Below are 20,707 nucleotides of genomic sequence, written 5' to 3'. Positions count from 1 at the left end.
TTGCTGGCGATGACTCACCATTGAGCAAGTTTGAGAACATGAGAACAGCAGGGAACATTCTTTCATATGTGGCAGACTTGTAAAAAGGTAAAAGACTATTGGGAAATGATCCATAATGAATTGAAAAAAAAGTTTAGAAGTACTTTCCCCACCGAAAAACCAGAGTCCTTTCTGCTGGGGGTAATTCAGTTTGAAATTCCCAGGTGTCAAAAAAGGTTATTTAAGTATGCCACTACTGCGGCTGGAAATTAAATGGGCACACAAGGAAGTTGATCGTATCAGGGTTTTAAGACTCCCTCTTCCCATATCCTGGGCCAGCAACAGAGAACATTATTTCATTTTATTTTAGGAATGGGGAGAAATTTGCTCGGTTTGCATTTTATTAACGTGAGCCTACCTGTTTTTGCACTTCTCGGACCTATATGTGAGCCGAAACACATATATCCTTTGCCCTTCTCGGAATGGTGTGGTGCAGTTTCCCCACCAAAAATGGTGCATTTGCTGGGAATCGCAAGTGGAGAAGGAAAACTCTGATCCTAAACATCCGCCGCCTTCTAGGATATCTTTGGGAGAGGAAACAAACCCTACACAAATCTGAAGTCTTGTACGCCTCCTTCCGGCAACTTCTGCAGCCAAGCTGGTGCCAAACTTATGGCTTTCCTTTCCTTTCAGAGCTGAATCCTAGAACAATAGGATGCAGAATGCAGCAGTCTGATTGGTCCGCAGGAGCCACCCAATCCAGCTCCAGGTGGAAGGGAATCAGCAACCTGATTGGCCTGCAGGAGCAGCCCCAAATCAGCCAATCACGTGGGGCCCATTCTGTAAATAATGTATACATAGCTAGACATTTTGGGGAAAGTTTCATTCATTGCTACTGTGAGCTGAATAAATAGCATGAAATCCACACTCGACTCCGAGCGTATTTCAGTGCTGCTAACAACTTCAGCCGCGAAGGCGCACTCCATTGTTCCTTGAGACAGACAGAACAGTTTGTTCTTCCCTGAACCTACCCTGATGCTACCATGCTACCGCTGTCTGGAAGGACCCCAAGCCCAACCAACATTTCAGTTCCTGTTTGAGATTCTGATTGGATTGCATTCTAATTATTGCCGTCATTTTTGCTAATTCAATTATTTAAAAAAAAAATATTTTGCCAATCTTTCAATGTTGGTACTACTTCAGATTTCCAATTTTTTGCAATCACTAACCTTGCTGCAGCTGTTGCCTATAAAAAGATTCTCTTCATGTCTTTTGGGATGTCATTTGTTATAATTCCTAAAAGGAATGTTTCCAGCTTCTTACCAATTGCTATTTTAAACATTTTTTTTCAGTTCCTCATGTATATTTCCCCAAAATTTCCTAATTTTATCACATTCCCACCATACATGATATAAAGATCCCTCTGATACCTTACATCTCCAACACAGATTCAATGTTAGTTTATAAATTTTAGCCAGTTTTACAGGGGTTAAGTACCAACATTAGCCAACATTCATACCTAGAACTTGGCTCCAGTGATGATGGCGATTGCCAAAACACCCAGAAACATGCCGTAACTTAAAAGCATAGAACAAAACCTCTTTTGAAGTCTGGTTCTGGCAAAATTTGGAGATTGTGCCTCCTGTGCCAGCTTTTGTAGGGATACTAAATCTGATTGAATTGTGTGTTTTTCAAATGTTCTATGCCTAATGGCAGTTCCTGGTACCTGTAGGGGCTGGGGGGGGGCATTGAAAGCCTTGCCTGGTGTTCTTCTTTTCCTTTGCAAAGGTGCCACCCCCATCCTCGACATTTACTGGCAAAACCATCAGAGAGGATGGTAGACTCACAGGTGCAAGCAGATCAATAGAGACTCCTGGTTGGTGTTTTTGATCACACAATTCACCATGGGCAAAAAAGAAAAAAGGGGAAGGGAGAAAAGGAAATCACAGGGAGGGTGAATAATGACTGCAGAACTGGAAGCGACTCCAAAGGAGAGGTTCATGGGCCCTCACAAAGCAAGGCTGTTGTTTGGCTGACAAATCTGGCTTCAAATTCCTCCTGGCAGCGAAGCAGATACAGAGGAGATATCTGGGGCAGGTGTTATAGCTCTGTTTATGGAAGATACTCCTCTGTCTGAAGGGCTGTTGGAGGCAATCCTCATTTGAAAGCAGCATTAACACATTAGCTTAGGGCCCTCGTATTTACGGGACCGCCTCTCCTGGTCTGCCCCGCAGAGGACCTTAAGGTCCATGAATAATCATAGTTTAGAGGTCCCAGGCCCTAAGGAAGTCAGATTATCCTCCACCAGGGCCAGGGCCTTTTCAGTGATGGCGCCAACCTGGTGGGATGCTCTGTCCCATGAGACCAGGGCCCTGCAGAATTTAACCACCTTTTGCCGGGCCTGTAAAACAGAGCTATTCCGCCTGGCCTTTAATTTGAATTCAGCCTGATCTTTTATTCCCTTCTCTTCCCTCCCAATCCTTTTTTATGAAGATCACCCACTCTGGGATCCCACAGCTAATTCTCCCCTGGTCTCCTTGCTGGCCCAAACAGGACTAATTTAGCAAGCTAGCCCTGGTGATCATCTAATGTTTATTGGATGGATTATCCCCCTAAATTGATTTTTGAATTCTGAATTTATTGTTATTCACGTTTCATGCTGTATTTCATGCTGTTCTTTGTTGCACCAATTAAGTGTTTTAAATTTGTTGTTAGCCGCCCTGAGCCTGGTTTTCTGAACCGGGAAGGGCGGGATATAAATAAAAAATTATTTATTATTATTTATTATTAACACACAGTGGCTGACCAGATATCCCAAAGGGAAACCAACAAGCAGGATTCAAACTGCGGAGGCGGATCATAGTCAAGACGATACGTCCGCTCACCTCCCTTGGTGCGGCGGCATTGCAGGACGGAGGAGGCTTCACTGGGGCCCCGACGGTGGAATTCAAACTGCACTGCCCTTCCTGATCAGGAACTGGATCCTAGCCTGCACCCTGCATTGGTGAATGCTTGGAAATGTACTGGGAGCCCTTGTAGGTCTTTCAGGACTGGTGTTATGTGGTCCTGGCAGCTGCTCCCAGTCACCAGTCTAGCTGCCGCATTCTGGATTAGTTGTAGTTTCCAGGTCACCTTCAAAGGTAGCCCCACGTGGAGCGCATTGCAGTAGTCCAAGCGAGAGATAACTAGGGCATGCACCACTCTGGTGAGACAGTCTGTGGGCAGGTGGGGTCTCAGCCTGCGTAACAGATGGAGCTGATAAACAGCTGCCCTGGACACAGAATTGACCTGCACCTCCATGGACAGCTGTGAGTTCAAAATGACTCCCAGGCTGCACACTTGGTCCTTCAGGGGCACAGTTGCCCCATTCAGGACCAGGGAGTCCCCCACACCCGCCTACCTTCTGTCCCCCCAAAACCATACAGTGGTACCTCTGGTTGCAAACAGGATCCGTTCCAGAGGCCTGAAAAGAACGCAATCCGTGTCTGCGCATGTGCAGTGCGCAGGTCGCGATTCACTGCTTCTGCGCATGCACGTGACATAATTTTGCGTATCTCGCATGTGTGAGCGGCGAAACCCAGAAGTAACCCTTTCTGGTACTTTCGGGTCGCTGCAGAACGCAACCTGAAAACATGCAACCTGAAGCAAACATTACATGAGGTATGGTTGTACTTCTGTCTTGTCAGGATTCAACCTCAATCTGTTAGCCGCCATCCATCCTCCAACAGCCTCCAGACACTCACACAAGACATTCACTGCCTTCGCTGGTTCTGATTTAAGAGAGAGGTTGAAAACATGGACGGGGGGAGATGCTGACTCCATTTACCTGAGAGTTATTGATTTTCTTCCAGAGGAAATTGGGTGGAGTAGCAAAAGCAGCCCAACTTGTGTTGCCTCCCTCCCTTCAGGCTTTGCTAGCAGGGTGGCAATGTTCGCCAGTCATGTTTCTTCTCCCCTGATCGATATGTTTGCTTCTGTGCTTTTATGTTCTTGCTGGGGCAGGGAACAAGCCCTGAGAGGCATATGCAAACCCAGCGCGTGATTCTCCTCTTGGATCTTCCCAAGAGGACTTCGCATGATAAGACGGTTGTTCGCACCTCTGAGGGTGCAGCTGGCTGTGGCTGGCCCTGTGCCTGATAGGAACTATAAAGCATTGGAACCTAGAAAGAGGAGAGAAACAAATTATTATTTATCATTTCACACAGTGCCTCCTGCCATGGTTTTTGATCGTGGGCTTTCAACATTACATAACATTGCACCTTTGATATTAAACGAGCTCTGCTGCAAAATAGCAAAACGCCTTTTTAAGGTTGGAGCCGATTTATTTGGTGGAGCATTGAACTGCCGTTATATAGCTCCTTTTTGGGCTGACCAGAAGAAGGTAAAAAGGTAAATGACCCCTGGACAGTTAAGTCCAGTCAAAGACGACTATGGGGTTGCGGCGCTCATCTCACTTTCTGGCCGAGGGAGCTGGCGTTTGTCCACAGACAGCTTTCCTGGTCATGTGGCCAGCAGGACTAAACAGCTTCTGGGGACTTCCGGGTTGGCGCCTCTGGTAATGGCGGAATTCCTCTGATCGGGAGGAATTTGCCCCGTGGGAATCCGGGTCTGGCCGCCACGGCGAAGGCGGAGACCCGTTAAAAATCACAGGTGGGTGAAGCCTGTGAGCATGGGATTCGGCGGGCACCTTTTGCGCCTCCCCTACTTGCGGGGAAACCTGGTTTCGGGGATCCGGAGCGACGTGGGGTGAGCTGCGCGGTGCTTCGAATCGACTGCTTCTTCCACGGAGCGAACCCGCATAGCTGTTGCCGGAGAGCGCCGACTTTTTCCTGTGGACAATTTGACTTTAAAGTAACTACCTGTGAGTAGAGCTGAAGAAGGGGAATTGGATTTTTAAAAGTTTAAATTGGCATCGAAACGGGGAGGTTCAAAACAGGAAGTCCGCCTTCCCCTTTTGTAAATAGACTGAAGCAATGAGGCTGCAAGCTGAAGTCTTGGAAAGTCTACTGTAAAGGACTAAATTTCCATCGGTAAAAAACATAAAACCCCCCTTGGAGGCAGGAGAAGGGGGGGGGAGTTTTGGATTGAGTATGCCTGCAGGAGAGAGCGAAGAGAGTCAAAATACCACCACTCCGACCCTGGAAACGGGCTGCTAGCAGGACTGACATTGGAATGTTCATTGACAGCGATTAGAACGTTCATTGACAGCTAGCTAAATAAGAGAATTACATTGTTTCTACTGTCTCCGTCTGCTCATAAAAAGGAGTAAAAGTAACTGAAAATCGAAACTAACTTTATTGGTTGAACTGTGCTTAAAAGGGGACATTACGGATTATTATAATAGAAACTGTTTCCCCCTAGAGGAAGCTTTTGAAACTGTTACAAGTGTAGGGCTAGGGGAATTTTCAGCTGCAAGATTAAAAACTGTGTGACTCTGGGACTGACCTTGAATCTTTTAAGTATTATGGTGAATGGAAAGGGAAAAACAGACCAGTTAATTCCTGAAAAAACACTAAGGTCTGGGAAGACTTGGCAGCAACCTAGGAGAGCCTCAACATCAGGCCTCCCTGTTTCTTCTGCTGACGCACTAGCACACTCAAAATCAAAAGGAATGTCAACAGAAGAGGCCTTAGTGGTTGCATTAAGTAAGATAAATGATTCATTGGAACAGCTTAACAAGAAAGTGGATGTGGCAACCACTAAAATTGATTTAAATACAGAAAGTATAAATAATCTGGGACAAAAGGTGAATACCAACACAGAAACCATTCAGAAATTGATACAGGAATCTACTTTGAAACGGCAGACTGCGGAGGAAGCCAGGGAAAAAGCTGTTGCTGTGGAATGTAAAGTAACACAACTGGAGAGAGAGAGAGTCCCAGCCCTACAGAGGCAACTTGATGACCATAAGTTGACGCTTGCTATGATTGAATTCAAAGAAAAACAGACGAATCTGAGGAACAGAGCCTTACCTGAATTGGAGAAGGAAAGTTTGATAGACTTTCTCACGCAGGAACTTGCTAACTTTTGGGACTTGGACTTGGGTCGAGAAGAGCTTAGAATTGTGAGGGCCTTCAGACTTGGAAGAGGAGGGAAAAAAGAGAAGAACAGAATAAGAGATTGCTTGATCACCCTTCGAACCAAAGAAGAGAGAGACAGAATATTGGGTTGGCACTACCAGAAGAACTTAGAAGTACAACAGTCAAGAGTGGAAATTTTTAAAGACGTCCCGAAACACCTCTTGGATCTTAGGCCCAACTACGGAGATTTGGTTGCCCTGCTGAGAAGGAATAAAATCATTTGTTGTCACCAATGGAAGCGAAGGCGCAGAAAAAGCTCAATATGGAGGCCAAATGGCCGAAATATTGGGAAATTCTGGAACAAGATGGATATATGGAACTGGCGGAAATGACTGGCAGAATCCGAGACCAGGGAGAAGAGTCGGTGGAAGAAGACTGGAAAAAGTTTAAAGACTATTTACAGAAATATTGTTAAATCAATGAATGTTAGAAAAATGTTGGAATGAAGCTATATGGCTTTAGTAGAAATGTTATAAGGAACTAAGTACAAATAGATTATTTGTATATTAAAGGGAAAAATAAGGTTAGAATATGTTAAGATAATTACAGGACAGAAAACAGAGGAAGATGGAAAGGAATTGCTGAAACAATTAATTGAAGTGGAATACAAAAAGGGAGGTGTGAGGAGGTCGTTGAAACAAGTGAATGAAAGATAAGATATGGAAATTGTTTGCTGTGTTTTAAATTGTTGTTGGGAAAGTAATAAATATCATTTTAAAAAAATAAATAAATAAACAGCTTCTGGCACAACAGGACACCGTGACAGAAGCCAGAGTGCATGGAAACACCATTTACATTCCTGCCACAGTGGTACCTGTTTATCTACTTGCGCTGGTTGTTGCGCTGCTAGGTTGTCAGGAGCTGGGACAGGGCAACAGGAGCTTTGTCTTTCTGTTATAGTGCAGAACATCAGGACCTTTAAAGCCCTAAAAGGCCTTGGCCCAGAATTCCTGAAGGAGCGTCTCCACCCCCATCGTTCAGCCCGGACACTGAGGTCCAGCTCTGAGGGCCTTCTGGCGGTTCCCTGACTGCGAGAAGTGAAGTTACAGGGAACCAGGCAGAGGGCCTTCTCAGTAGTGGCACCCTCCCTGTGGAACGCCCTCATCATCAGTTGTCAATAAACAACTACCTGACTTTTAGAAAACATCTGTTTAGGGAAGTTTTTAATGTTTGTTGCTTTATTGTGTTTTAAATATTCTGTTGGGAGCTGCCCAGAGTGGCTGGGGAGGCCCAGCCAGATGGGCAGGGTAAAAGTAATATTATTATTATTATTATTATTATTATTATTATTATTATTATTAGAGTTGAGCTTCTTAGCTGCGTTTCTGCTACCCTAACTTCAGCAAGCCTTTCGTCAGATGGGAGTCATTTCAACAGTATCTCATTTCCACCCCTCCTGCAAAGTGTGCCCTGATCCAAATTGACAGGTCAACATGCCAAGGGTGACGTTGCTAAGCCAAACCCTTTTATGGGAGGGGAGGCAGGTCGGTCCGTGATTAATGGGCCCACATAGGTGGCGTGTCCTTCGCTGGCCTTTCCTTAGAGACCGCTGCCAAAGGAACGTCAGCCAAAGAGGAGCAGTTTTCCCGCTGAAATGCATCTCAATGTAACGGCAAAAGCAGATCACAGATATCTGGCACCAAAGTCTAGGCAGGAGAGGTGCTGGAGCACCAGCAAGGACAATGTGCATTTTTATTTTTTTATTTTTTTGCTGCAGCAGGGGGTGGGGGGGTAGAATCGAGCGGAAATTAGAGGCAGGAAGAATTTGGAGAGAGGGGAGATGTAGAAATGAAGATTTGGGAGGAGATAAGGAGAAGCCTGGCCATAAATGGGAAAGACAGGGAAGGAGATGTCAGTTCAGGGAAAGAGATATTGCTGGGGATTGTGGGGTGCAAGATTTGGACATTTGGAGGTCATCCAAACTGGATGACATTTGCTTTCAGCTGTGCTCTGCATGCCTTCGTTCCATCTTGAAACAGGAGGGTTAAACGGAGACTTTCCTTCTGGCTCGAGGGCCACCTCCTCTCCTGAGCAAAGTATTGTTATAAGAAAAATACTGCTCCTTTTCCCTTATGGGGTATCCAAGAGCCCGTATAGAGTCCTTAAGTGGGTTCCCTATCGGAAGGAGAAAGCAACAGAGGCCAACCAGAGAATATTGAGAAGCAAAGCGGCTACAGTGGTACCTCGGGTTACAGACGCTTCAGGTTACAGACTCCGTTAACCCAGAAATAGTACCTTGGGTTAAGAACTTTGCTTCAGGATGAGAACAGAAATCGCACGGCGGCAGCAGGAGGCCCCATTAGCAAAAGTGGTGCTTCAGGTTAAGAACAGTTTCAGGTTAAGAACGGACCTCCGGAACGAATTAAGTACAGTGGTACCTCAGGTTAAGTACTTAATTCGTTATGGAGGTCCGTTCTTAACCTGAAACTGTTCTTAACCTGAAGCACCACTTTAGCTAATGGGGCCTCCTCCTGCTGCTGCGCTGCCAGAACACAATTTCTGTTCTCATCCTGAAGCAAAGTTCTTAACCTGAAGCACTATTTCTGGGTTAGCGGAGTCTGTAACCTGAAGCATATGTAACCCGAGGTACCACTGTACTTAACCCGAGGTACCACTGTAGTAAGTCTTTATTCAACTGTTGCAATGGGGTCCCCACTCACCACATGCAGGAGGGAACCCAGAACAATGGTGTGTAAGCCCTTATATAGATTTTTGAAATTGCCCACCCTGTAGCCCAAGACCACCCCTCAAAAATATCATACATACATCACAGAAGTAGGCGGTCTACAGCAGAAATCCTGTCTGCCAGGATACCTGACAATGTTCACTGATTGCTTTACCAGGGAAGCCTGGCCATTCTTTTGTGATGGCAAATACTTTAATTCCTGAAACCAGGTCATAAGCTCACCCTGTTCACACACAAATACACCCTTAAGACGGGTAAGCAAATAACAACGGAGAGGCGTTCCCATTTCCTTCCTACTTGCAGAGAAGTATTCGAGGTCAATTTGGGAGAGTCAATGTTATGTACTGAGTTGAATAGGATTCAGAATGCAGCAATCTGACTGGTCCTAGAACAATAGAATCCAGAAGGCAGCCGTCTGATTGGTCCACAGGAGCCACTCAGTCCAGCTCCAGGTGGAAGTGAATCCGCAACCTGATTGGCCTTCAGGAGAATCCTTGAATTAGCCAATCACGTGGGGCCCATTGTGTAAATAATGTATATAAAGCAGACATTCTAGGGGAACTTCTATTCCTCCTCACCACTATGAGCTGAATAAAGAACATGAAATCCACTCTCGAATCCGAGTATATTTCAGTCAAAATGGTTTGGGAGAGTCAAAATGGCTTCAGGATTGCTTTCCTGTACTATTTCGGACACATGGTTTATATAGTTATGTATGTGTTTGCCTTGTACATTCATGAACGTTTATTTTATATTTGGGACCTTAGAATTCTTATAACAGTATCATATAACCCCCATTCTGCTGTTAAAAAGGGGGACACAGGCCTCACACCTCCTTTCCGAAGCCTGATAAGAGCTTGCCTGGTTTTGGGAAGCAGGTTCCTCTTCTTCTTCTTCTTTGGCGATCCCTCGTAGCCAAATAAGATTGTCTTCTGTTATGTACTGAGTTGAATAGGATCCAAAAGGCAGCAGTCTGATTGGTCCTAGAACAATAGGATTCAGAATGCAGCAGTCTGATTGGTCCTAGAACAATGCAGCAGTATGATTGGTTGGCAGGAACCACCCAATCATGCTCCAGATAGAAGTGAATCCACAACCTGATTGGCTTACAGTAGAATTCCGGAATTAGCCAATCATGTGCAGCCCATTGTGTAAATAATGTATATAAAGCAGATACCTTGAGGGGACTTTCATTCATTCCTCCTCACCACTATGAGCTGAATAAAGAGCATGAAATCACTTTGCGACTCTGAGTATATTTCATCTTCCCTAAACACGGTCTTAACAGTGAGTCCGTAAGTGCCTGTGGAGGCCAATTCTGGATCCACACATCCTTCCACAGTGGGAACATTGGTTTCCAGACAGGAGTTTATCACGGTGAGGGTTTGCCAAGCGTGCCTTCCTCTTAGCACGTTTCTCCCTTGCATCCCGAGTTCGAGTGTCTTCAAATCCCATGACACCTTTGGTAAAAGCTGTTCTCCAACTGGAGCACTCACAGGCCAGTGTTTCCCACCTGTTGGTGTTTATACCACATTTATTTATTTATTTATTTATTTATTTATTTATTTAAAAAAAATATTAAACAATTTCAACGTACCAAATTATCAAATCATATAACCACATACATTATTTGGTGAACTTCCAGCTGCTTTGACTATTACTCCAATCATTCCCAGCCAGCACGATCAATTGCATCTGGCTGGGGCGGACCTAAATTTTTCGGGCCCTGAAGCTTCAACTGCCATGGGAGCCCCTTCACAACCAGCAACATTGAGTGCCATCAATATCGTCTTCAGTGGATCACCACCCCCTTTACAATATCTGTGCTGCAGCCCTGTTTAGGGAAGTTTTTGATGCTTGCTTTTTTATCAAGATTTTAACACTCGATTGGAAGCCGCCCAAAGTGGCTGGGGAAACCCAGCCAGATGGGCGGGTTATATTTAAATAATAATAATAATAATAATTATTACCGTTGCATGAGAAGCAATGTCTGCAAAAGGCGGAGGTTTCTACATCTTCCCGACGCATCTCCCCCACATCCCTCCAGACGATATTGCAAGTGGCGCTATCCCACATCCCAGCCTGCCAAAAGCCAGTCTGCAGTCTGTAATCCCTGCCCGCCAGGCAAGCTTAGCGCTCACCAGGCTGTTTTGCCAATTCTCTCTTGTTTGGGGTTTTCCCCACCGCCCACTCCATTTTGTTTCTGCACCGACTGTCGATCCGAGCTGCATTATAATATTGGATTTCTCCTCCATTGATTTCAATGGGCAGCTGTAACTTCCATCCCTGAAGTCATAAATGGGCCTATAAAAGGATGGGACACGGGTGGCGCTGTGGTCTAAACCACTGAGCCTCTTGGGTTTGCCGATCAGAAGGTTGACGGTTCGAATCCCCGCGGCGGGGTGAGCTTCCCTTGCTCTGTCCCAGCTCCTGCCAACCTAGCAGTTCGAAAGCACGCCAGTGCAAGTAGATAAATAGGTACCACTGCGGCGGGAAGGTAAACGGCGTTTCCATGCGCTCCAGCTTCTGTTACGGTCCTCCGTGTGCCATAAGCGGTTTAGTCCTGCTGGCCACACGACCAGGAAAGCTGTCTGTGGACAAACACCGGCTCTCTCGGCCTGAAAGCAAGATGAGCGTCTCAACCCCATAGTCGCCTTTGACTGGACTTTACCATCCAGGGGTCCTTTACCTTACCCTGAGAAATTTGACAGGCATGATGGCAACTTGATGTTGTGGATTTGAGAGTTAGGCTGATGCCCTGCGTCCCTCCCCAATTCTTGAGGTAATGGAATCTAAGAGAGGTTTCTTTTGCTGAACTGGTCTGACAAGTGAGAAGTCAGTGACCTCAGCTAGCTGCCCAAGTGTCCTCATCAGCATCCCAAAAAGATGAGCCAGGTTGGGTGAGCTACAGCGAAGAGAGGGTGAGTTAATGGGTGGGCTTTTCCTCCAGCCCCCTCACCTATCTGCTGGGTAGCAGAACAAGAGCGAGAGAGTTGTGTGAGAGCCGAGTTGAAGGAAGGATGGGAGCTGGAGACACAGAGTCCTGGTTGCTCTGTGGTGGACCCAAAGCTGCGACTAATGGAGAAGCAAGACCTGTTTTGGTGCTGGATGCTGTGAGCCCCTCCGTCTTATGCCCAGGCTGCTTATACCAGGGGTAGGCAACCTTTTTTTTAAATAAATATTTATTAAGTTTTCCAATTTTATGCAAACACAAAAAGAAAAAGAAAAAGAAAAATATTAAAAACAAATCAATTTCAATAACAATTTTTCAATAACATGTTTCTTTGACTTCCTCATACCTCCCCTTCTTGTTTTCTAGTTCAAATTGTTAATCCAGCAAATCCTAATCTCTTAACATTCCTTTTAATTAACACCTTATTTTCCAATCAACTTTTTAAATTTTATGACTTAAACAATTTTAATCCCTGTTATCTTTATCATAACAGCTAGAGACCACAAAAGTTCAATCCAGCATCTTTTCAGAGTTCATTAATTTTATAGTATTTCTGTAAATAATCCTTAAATTTCTTCCAATCTTCTTCTGCCGACTCTTCTCCCTGGTCGCGGATTCTGCCGGTCATTTCTGCCAGTCCCATACAGTCAATCAACTTCATCTGCCATTCTTCCAAAGTGGGTAGATCTTGAGTCTTCCAGTGCTTTGCTATAAGTATTCTTGCTGCCGTTGTAGCATACCCAGGGGTAGGCAACCTAAGGCCCATGGGCCGGATGCAGCCCAATCGCCTTCTAAATCCGTCCTGCGAACGATCCGGGAATCTGTTTTTACATGAGTAGAATGTGTCCTTTTATTTAAAATGCATCTCTGGGTTATTTGCGGGGCATAGGAATTCGTTCATTTCTCCCCCAAAAAATATAGTCCGGCCCACCACATGGTCTGAGGTACTGTGGACCAGCCCCCTGCTGAAAAAGGTTGCTGACCCCTGATTTATACAGTGGTACCTTGGTTCTCAAATTAAATCGGAACGGATTAAGTTCCAAAACCAAACTCCGTTCCAAAACCGAAGCGTTCCAAAACCAAGGCACGCTTTCCCATAGAAACTAATGCAAAACGGATTAATCCGTTCCAGACTTTTAAAAACAACCCCTGAAACAGCTATTTAACATGGATTTTACTATCAAAAGAGACTGTTGATCCATAAAATGAAAGCAATAAACAATGTACTGCAGTCACACAATCAGTCAATCAGTAGCTGAACTGGGTTCCACACAGTCACAAAAAAACAAACAAAAAGAGCTGCAAAAACAGAAACGCAAAATAAATAGCAAAAACAGACAGACCTCAGCATAACACTCAAAATGGAAGTATAACACTCAAAACAGAGCACATTCGGTTTCCAAAAAAAGTTCGCAAACCAGAACACCTCCTTCCGGGTTTGCAGTGTTTGGGTTCCAAGTTGTTTGAGTACCAAGGTGGTTTGAGAACCAAGGCATCACTGTATTTGCAAATAAGGCCATATACCCTAAAGGCAGCGCAGTCTCTGCTAACCTTAATTCCATTGATCTGAAAGCTGCCTATGATTCAATCTCTGTGGGATAGGTAAAGCAAATAATTTAATTAGACAGCGCCTATATGATATTGAGCAACAGAATAATCTGGTCGCAATAAGGAAGTTTTGCCCATGCTACGATTCTTTCCCACCTAGTCATTTCGACACTTTGCCACCCTATTTGCAAAATTTGACAATTCCAAAATACAGACGCTCTTTTGCAAGATTGAATATACTGCCTTCGGCTGTACTTGAGGGTCAATTTCAAAAAATTCCACTAGAAAAGCAGTTATGTCCCTTATGGAGGTGGCAGTATTGAGTCAGTGGCTCATGTGCTTCTGGCTTGCACCCATTATAAAGATTTGAGGAATGGGGTTATTGCACCTCTACTATTGTCCATGCTGGGTTGCTCAACCATTGCAACTGTGTTCTTTCTTTTAGCAGATCAAGATGATCAGGTGACAGCAAAAACGGCAAGGTTTTTAGCGGGGCAAATAGAATAAGATCTATTATTTGATTATTGCTGTAAACCCCCAAAATGTATTTTCTATAGTTAAGTTTTTACCTCTATCTTCGGTACATTTTATTTTATCGCAGCGGCCAGTGGCTGATGCACATAAATATTATTCTGATTCTTCATTTCAAGGAAACTAAAAATGCATAAGCACCTGAAATCCCAGAGATCAGGGTGGTGTGGAACAATATGATTAAGGAAGACATTATTTTTATTCCCACCCCCCCGCACAGTTTTATATTCTTTAATATACAACCACAGTATAAAGAGTAAAATGAGAATGATTGGAAGATTTGTTTTGTTAGAAGTCTTTTTTATTTAAGTGTTTAATTAAGTATTAATTAGGAAGATAAAAAAAAATTATGTACGTAAATTTGCCTTTTCTTCTTTCTTTTTTCTCTATTTTCTTCTTTTCTTGTTTCTTAATTGTTTTTTCTTTAATTTTCTTTTTGTAGTATGAGTTTGTAAATTCTTTGTATAAGTGTGTAATTTAAATTAATAAAGATTATTATTAAAAAAAGGAAGACATTATATATATAAAATAGCAAGAGAAGGATGCTTGGCTTCAGAAACCAGTTTATTCCAATCTACAAGACAGAGATACGCATCTCCAAATAAATAGATGTCTCCCCAAACACCCCCCAATCAAAACAGGCATAAATACATTTATCAGACTGTGAACCTTTCCCCCCAAAAACGGACAGGGGTGAGTGCAAGTCCCTGTGCACGCTCTCCTCTTGTGACAAATGGACCACATTTGGTTCTTGGGAAGATGCATCTTTCGGTTGAGTTGAGTGCAGCAGAGAACGGTGTGAGATAGATTATAAATGTGATATAACCATGTACTAAACCACTACCGTAGTGCACAGTGTAGACAGTCTGTGCAAGACCAGTGGTGCCAAAACCGCCATCATTCCAGGCACAGGCGAGTGATGGGGGAAACTCTGGTTTTAAACATGGGGACAGCTGACAGGGTTTTCTAGCAGTCACGAAATTAAAAGACGCCTGCTTCTTGGGAGAAAAGCAGTGACAAACCTAGACAGCATCTTAAAAAGCAGAGACATCACCTTGCCAACAAAGGTCCGTATAGTTAAAGCTGTGGTTTTCCCAGTAGTGATGTATGGAAGTGAGAGCTGGACCATAAAGAAGGCTGATCGCCGAAGAATGGATGCTTTTGAATTCTGGTGCTGGAGGAGACTCTTGAGGGTCCCATGGACTGCAAGAAGATCAAACCTATCCATTCCTAAGGAGTGAGTGCTCACGGAAAGGACAGATCCTGAAGCTAAGGCTCCAATACTTTGGCCACCTCATGAGAAGAGAAGACTCCCTGGAAAAGACCCTGATGTTGGGAAAGATGGAGGGCACAAGGAGAAGGGGACGACAGAGGACGAGATGGTGGGACAGTGTTCTCGAAGCTACCAGCATGAGTCTGACCAAGCTGCGGGAGGCAGTGGAAGACAGGAGTGCCTGGCGTGCTCTGGTCCAGGGGGTCACGAAGAGTCGGACATGACTAAACGACTAAACAACAACTCCAAGTGGGAAGGGCTGAACCACTTTTGAGAACATGAGAGCCTGCTGGAGCCAGCCAACAGCCCATCTAGTCGAGCATCCTGTTCTCACAGTGGCCAGCCAGAAGCCCGCAAGCAGGATTCGAACACAGGAGCCCTCTCCCTTGCTGGCAGCTGGGATTCAGAAGCAAGGCTGCCTCTGACTGTGGAAGCAGAATGCAGACATGATGTGTCCCAATTCTTCCACGCAGCATTTACCAGCTCTGCCATTTTTAAATATATATATATATATATATATATATACAGCGCATATGCACCTAGGTAGTTTGCACGTGTAGGACAATTGCTGAACCTGAGCATGGATAGCTCAGTTGGTTGGAGCCTGGTAATGATAACGCCAAGGTTCTAGGTTCGATCCCCGTACGGGACGACTGAACATTCCTGCATTGCAGGGGGTTGGACTAGACTGCAGTGGTTCTCAAATTGTGGGTCCCCAGATGTTGTCAGACTACAACTCCCATCATCCCTGAGCTCTGGCCTTGCTAGCTAGGGATGATGGGAGTTGTAGTCCAACAACATCTGGGGACCCACAGGCATAGCTGTCATAGCTGTCAACCTTCCCTTTTTTTGCAGGAAATTCCCTTATTCCAGCGCTGTTTCCCGCTGCTTCCCGCTGCTATTGTTAGATATCCCGTAGACTGTCCCCGGGACAGGTGTGGCTACTGATCCCTTATTTTCGAGGCTGCTGATCCCGTATTTTCAAATCTGAAAGTTGACAGCTATGCCCACAGGTTGAGAACCGCTGGGCTAGAGGATCCTTGAATTCCCTTCCAACTCTGAAATTCTACGGTTCTATGGTAAAACGTTAGAGGGTTTCTTTTAAAACCCATCTAGCTCAGTGGTTCCCAAAGTGGGTGATATCGCTCAGTGGGATTACGCAGTGGCGGAGGAAGCCTCTCAGACACCGGGGGCAGGGCACCCAGGGGTGGGGCAAACCGGCCAGCGGGGTGCGCAGGGCGGTGCCCATACGGGCTAGGAACGGGCCGCGCTGCATGGTGCCCATACGGACGGGCAGAGGCGGAGCTAGCGGCGTTGGCATGCGTCCCGGGGGGGGGGTGCTTCAGTGTCAGCACGCATCCTGGGGGTACACCGCCCGTGGCGATGTTACCCCCCTCAGCGATGGCACCTGGGGCAGACCGCTGCCCCTCATCTTGCTCCGCCTCTGGGATTACGGAGAGGGCACTAAGAGTGGGGCTTCTGGAGGAGTAAATGGCCACCATCAGACTTTGAAAAACAGATATCAGTGGGTCATCCATTTTGCTCATTTGGATATGCGGAAGATTTTAAAAATAAATTGAAGGAACCGAAGAAAGAGGGGGAAGGAAGTCAAGTTTTGAAATATCGAACTGATTGAAAAATGAGTGAAATGTATATATCTGAAATCTATACAGTGGTACCTCGGGTTAAAGACGCTTCAGGTTACTGACTCTGCTAACCCAGAAATAGTACCTCGGGTTAAGAACTTTACCTCAGGATGAGAACAGAAATCACACAGTGGCAGTGGGAGGCCCCATTAGCTAAAGTGGTACCTCAGGTTAAGAACAGTTTCAGGTTAAGAACGGACCTCCAGAACGAATTAAGTTCTTAACCCAAGGTACCACTCTGTGTGTGTGTGTGTGTGTGTGTGTGTGTGTGTGTGTGTGTGTATATATATATATAGAGAGAGAGAGAGAGAGTTCATCCATTTTGCTGATTTTGGGGGGTTGGCGGCAGCGGGAAGGGGGTTATTGTTTTGCTTTGCTATGTATTTGCTATTTTTGTCTTGTGTTTTTATGCTGTGAACCGCCCTGAGATCTATGGATGAAGGGCGGTATACAAATTTAATAAATAAAAAGAATAAACTAAGTAGTTTCAATTGACTTTGGAATAAAGGTGCAATTGCTACTGTTTTGAATGTTGTTGTGTCATTATCTTCCTTGGTGGGTTGTGCAAACTGCTTTTCTGAAGAACGCTTTTCATAGGGTAAGGTAGCGGGGGAATGGGGATGAGTTTGCGGAATGCCAAGGTGGGGAAATTTTGGCCAACCTCTGCGCCAGACACCCAAACAAAACAAAAAGCCCTTGACATAAGGTTTACATTCAAAATTCAAATGAGAGGCAGAAGGAAAATGGGCTTTTTAAAGCACAGTTCGTCAAAGTATCCAGGGGAGATCGTTTGAATTTTGGGATTTGGAATCCAGTTCCTGAATTCAGATTTCAAAGTCCAGCATCGGATGACAAAACTTGCGAGTTTGGAGTTTCATCAATTCTTGGTTGCACCCAAAACCTCAAGCAACACAGAGACTCCAACAGAGCGGCTGGGAGGCAAATGAAAAATATTCCGTTTCTGCAACGGAAATCCTCTTCCTATTTGCCCTTTGCTATCCCAGAACAATTGGTGAAACAGCAGAATCAAAGCTCTATTATGACGGTTTCCTATGTGCTCTATAGGAAGTGGCAGCCCCTCAGTCTCCCCTTCCCCTAAAAGGTTAAAGCATCTTTTCTTGGTTCTCCCCCCAACCCCACTACCCTTAGCAGGAAGCAGGCGAAAGAGCCATCCATTCACTCTTGCAGCATTTGGCTGGTTGCATCAGCAGGATCTAGAGTGTTGAAGTCAAGCAGCCATATTGTTTGTCCTCATTCCCATGGGTTAATTTGCTGGCATTTTCACAAAGCTGGTTGTAGATTGTCTTTCCTGCTTCTGCGGCGATAGTTTACTCAATAAGGCAACTTTCCCCCATATATATTAATATCAATAGACTCCACCCCCCACCCCCAATTCTTTTACAAGTTCTTAATTTCTCTGTCCGGACTTTCAGAGATCTTCGCCTCTGGGCCTTGCACCAGGAACGTGTTCCAATAAGCTGAGAGAAGATAGAAGGATATTCATTACTCACTATTCCCATGAAACATATACCCTATAAGGGCAATAAACTATTTATAGAATATTATCTCTCCCCCACCCCCCATCCTCAAAAAAAAAAAATGCTAGCAAAGAGAAAGGATCCTCTGGTACTTTAAATACTAATTTATTGCAGTGTGACCTTTTGTAAATGAGAATCTCCTCCTGCAGATGAACCTCCTATTGCGAAATGAATCTATTCCTTCGCAAACCACACGCCCTCTATAAGGAACGCAGGAAGATGGCTTTGGCTAGGTTGAAACAACCTAGCTTGGTATTGCCAACACCAGATTTTGGCAGCCTGGTGAAACTCCAGATGCCTTGACTATAACTCCCATCGTTCCCAACCAGTATTGTCAATTGCATCTGGCCGTGGTGGACCTATATTTTGGGGACCATGAAGCTTCAATTGTCATGGCGGCCCCCTTCGCAACGTTGGGTGCCATCAATATCGTCTTCAATGGAGTTGTTCCAGAACAGATCGCAACCCCCTTTAGAACAACTTTGCTGCTGGCTCTCAGACTTTGAGATTGCTGAAATCTTCACAACAACAAAAATAACCCATTCGAGTTGCGCGACTCAGATTGGGTCTACCAGCTCCAATTTTTTAAAGCGATATGGACTCATGTTGCTTCTGGGACTGCTCCAGGATTAGGGGCCCAGAACCTGCAGCTCCATGAGTTTCATAGTATATCCAGCCCTGGCACTTGGCAGGGCAGTTGTAGTGCCAAACAGCTGGAGGGCACCAGGTTGCCAAAGGCTGGACCACGCTGGCAGTGGGTTTCCAAGGTTTCAGCCAAGGGCCTCTCCAAGCCTGCCTCTAGATTCGAGCTGACCAAAGACACTGAGGTCCAGCTCCGAGGGCCTTCTGGTGGTTCCCTCCCTGCGAGAAGTGAGGTTTAAGGGAAACAGGCAGAGGGCCTTCTCTGTGGTGGCGCCCGCCCTGTGGAATGCCCTCCCATCAGATGCCAAGGAAATAAACAACTATCTGACTTTTAGAAGACATCTGAAGGCAGCCTTGTTTAGGGAAGTTTCTAATGTTTGATCTTTTACTGTGTTTTTAATATTCTGTTACCCAGAGTGACTGGGTAAACCCAGAAGATGGGCAGGGTATAAATAAATAATTATTATTATTATTATTATTATTATTATTATTATTATTATTATGCAAACATTAAATGGAAACTTGCTGCAAGATATGGGAAGGTCATGGGCATCTGTGGGTGTCAAACAGATCCATGGCAGACAGGAGATCTTTCTGCAACACCTAAATCGAACCTCCACGTTAAGAAGGTGAGAAGACTAAACAGTCTTTCTGGTCCAGCGACTTGTCCTCACCTGAGGCACCAACTTGACCAGAAGATTGGGGGGGGCGGGGTTGATGGTGCATGCAAAACTCAAAATCCAGGACATTTGCTTTAAAATGTAAAATTCCCTCCAGATGAGAATATAGGACCCTCCCCCTCAAAAGAGGACATGTCTGGGAATTCCCTATCAGTCACTGAAACCTTGACAAACTGTGATCAGTCTCCTCTTCAAGAGACTGTTCTCAACATTGACCCCTACTGCAAATATTTTATTGGGGGGGGGGGCGGAGGGACCTGGGCCCCTTAGAGTTGGCACCTATGGTTCTCACAGTGGCCAATCAGATGCCCAAAAGGTAAAAAGGTAAAAGACCCCTTGATGGTAAAGTCCAGTCAAAGGCGACTATGGGGTTGTGGCGCTCATCTCGCTTTCAGGCCGAGGGAGCCGGCGTTTGTCTGCAGACAGCTTTCCGGGTCATGTGGCCAGCAGGACTAAACCACTTCTGGAGCAATGGGACACCATGACGGAAACCAGAGCACATGGGAATGCCGTTTACCTTCCCGCCAGAGCGGTACCTATTTATCTACTTGCACTGGCGTGCTTTCGAACTGCTAAGTTGGCAGGAGCTGGGACAGAGCAACGGGAGCTCACTCCGTCACGGGGATTCGAACCGCCGACCTTCCGATCAGCAAGCCCAAGAGGCTCAGTGGTTTAGACCGCAGCAGAAAATTCTCACAAAAAAGCCCTCTCCCCCCCTGTATTTTCCAGCAAGGGGTATTCAGGAGCGTTTTTGTCTCCCGGCTATGGTGGCAGAGCACAGCCACATCATAGCTAGAAGCCATTGATGGTCCTGTTCTCCACAAATTTATCCAGTTCTCTTTTAAAGTTTGGTGGAAATCACTGCCTCCCACAGGAGCATAGCTGTCAACTTTTCCCTTTTCTTGCGAGGAATCCTATTCGGAATAAGGGAATTTCCCTTTAAAAAGGGAAATGTTGACAGCTATGCGCAGGAGCGAGTCCCAGAGTTTAATGACGTTCTGCCTCTTTCATGCTCTGGAACAGCCATGACACAATCGCTAACCTTAGAGAGGTATCTGTCTGCTGGCCTTTTAAGCAATCTTAACAAATGATTCCTACAGGAAAGCAAAGTCTGTCCTTGCAGTTTCTGGTAACAACACTTACATATCTTC

General features: G+C 45.3%; 1 protein-coding gene across 1 annotated transcript in view; it reads right to left on the bottom strand.

The window, feature by feature from the left end:
- Nucleotides 1-17,038: 17,038 nt before the first annotated feature.
- Nucleotides 17,039-20,707, bottom strand: part of CHRDL2 (chordin like 2) — a 41,273-nt gene continuing 37,604 nt past the window's right edge. The window contains exon 11 of the mRNA XM_083610016.1: nucleotides 17,039-18,174. Within this exon, the coding sequence (XP_083466142.1) occupies nucleotides 18,095-18,174 (80 nt within the window). The 3' untranslated portion in view covers nucleotides 17,039-18,094. The remainder of the gene's footprint in view (nucleotides 18,175-20,707) is intronic.

Source organism: Podarcis filfolensis (genome assembly GCF_964270895.1).
Source record: "Podarcis filfolensis genome assembly, chromosome: 4".
NCBI classification, from domain to species: domain Eukaryota; kingdom Metazoa; phylum Chordata; class Lepidosauria; order Squamata; family Lacertidae; genus Podarcis; species Podarcis filfolensis.
Note: the sequence above shows the minus strand (reverse complement) of the source record. Positions and strands in the feature narration are given on the sequence as shown.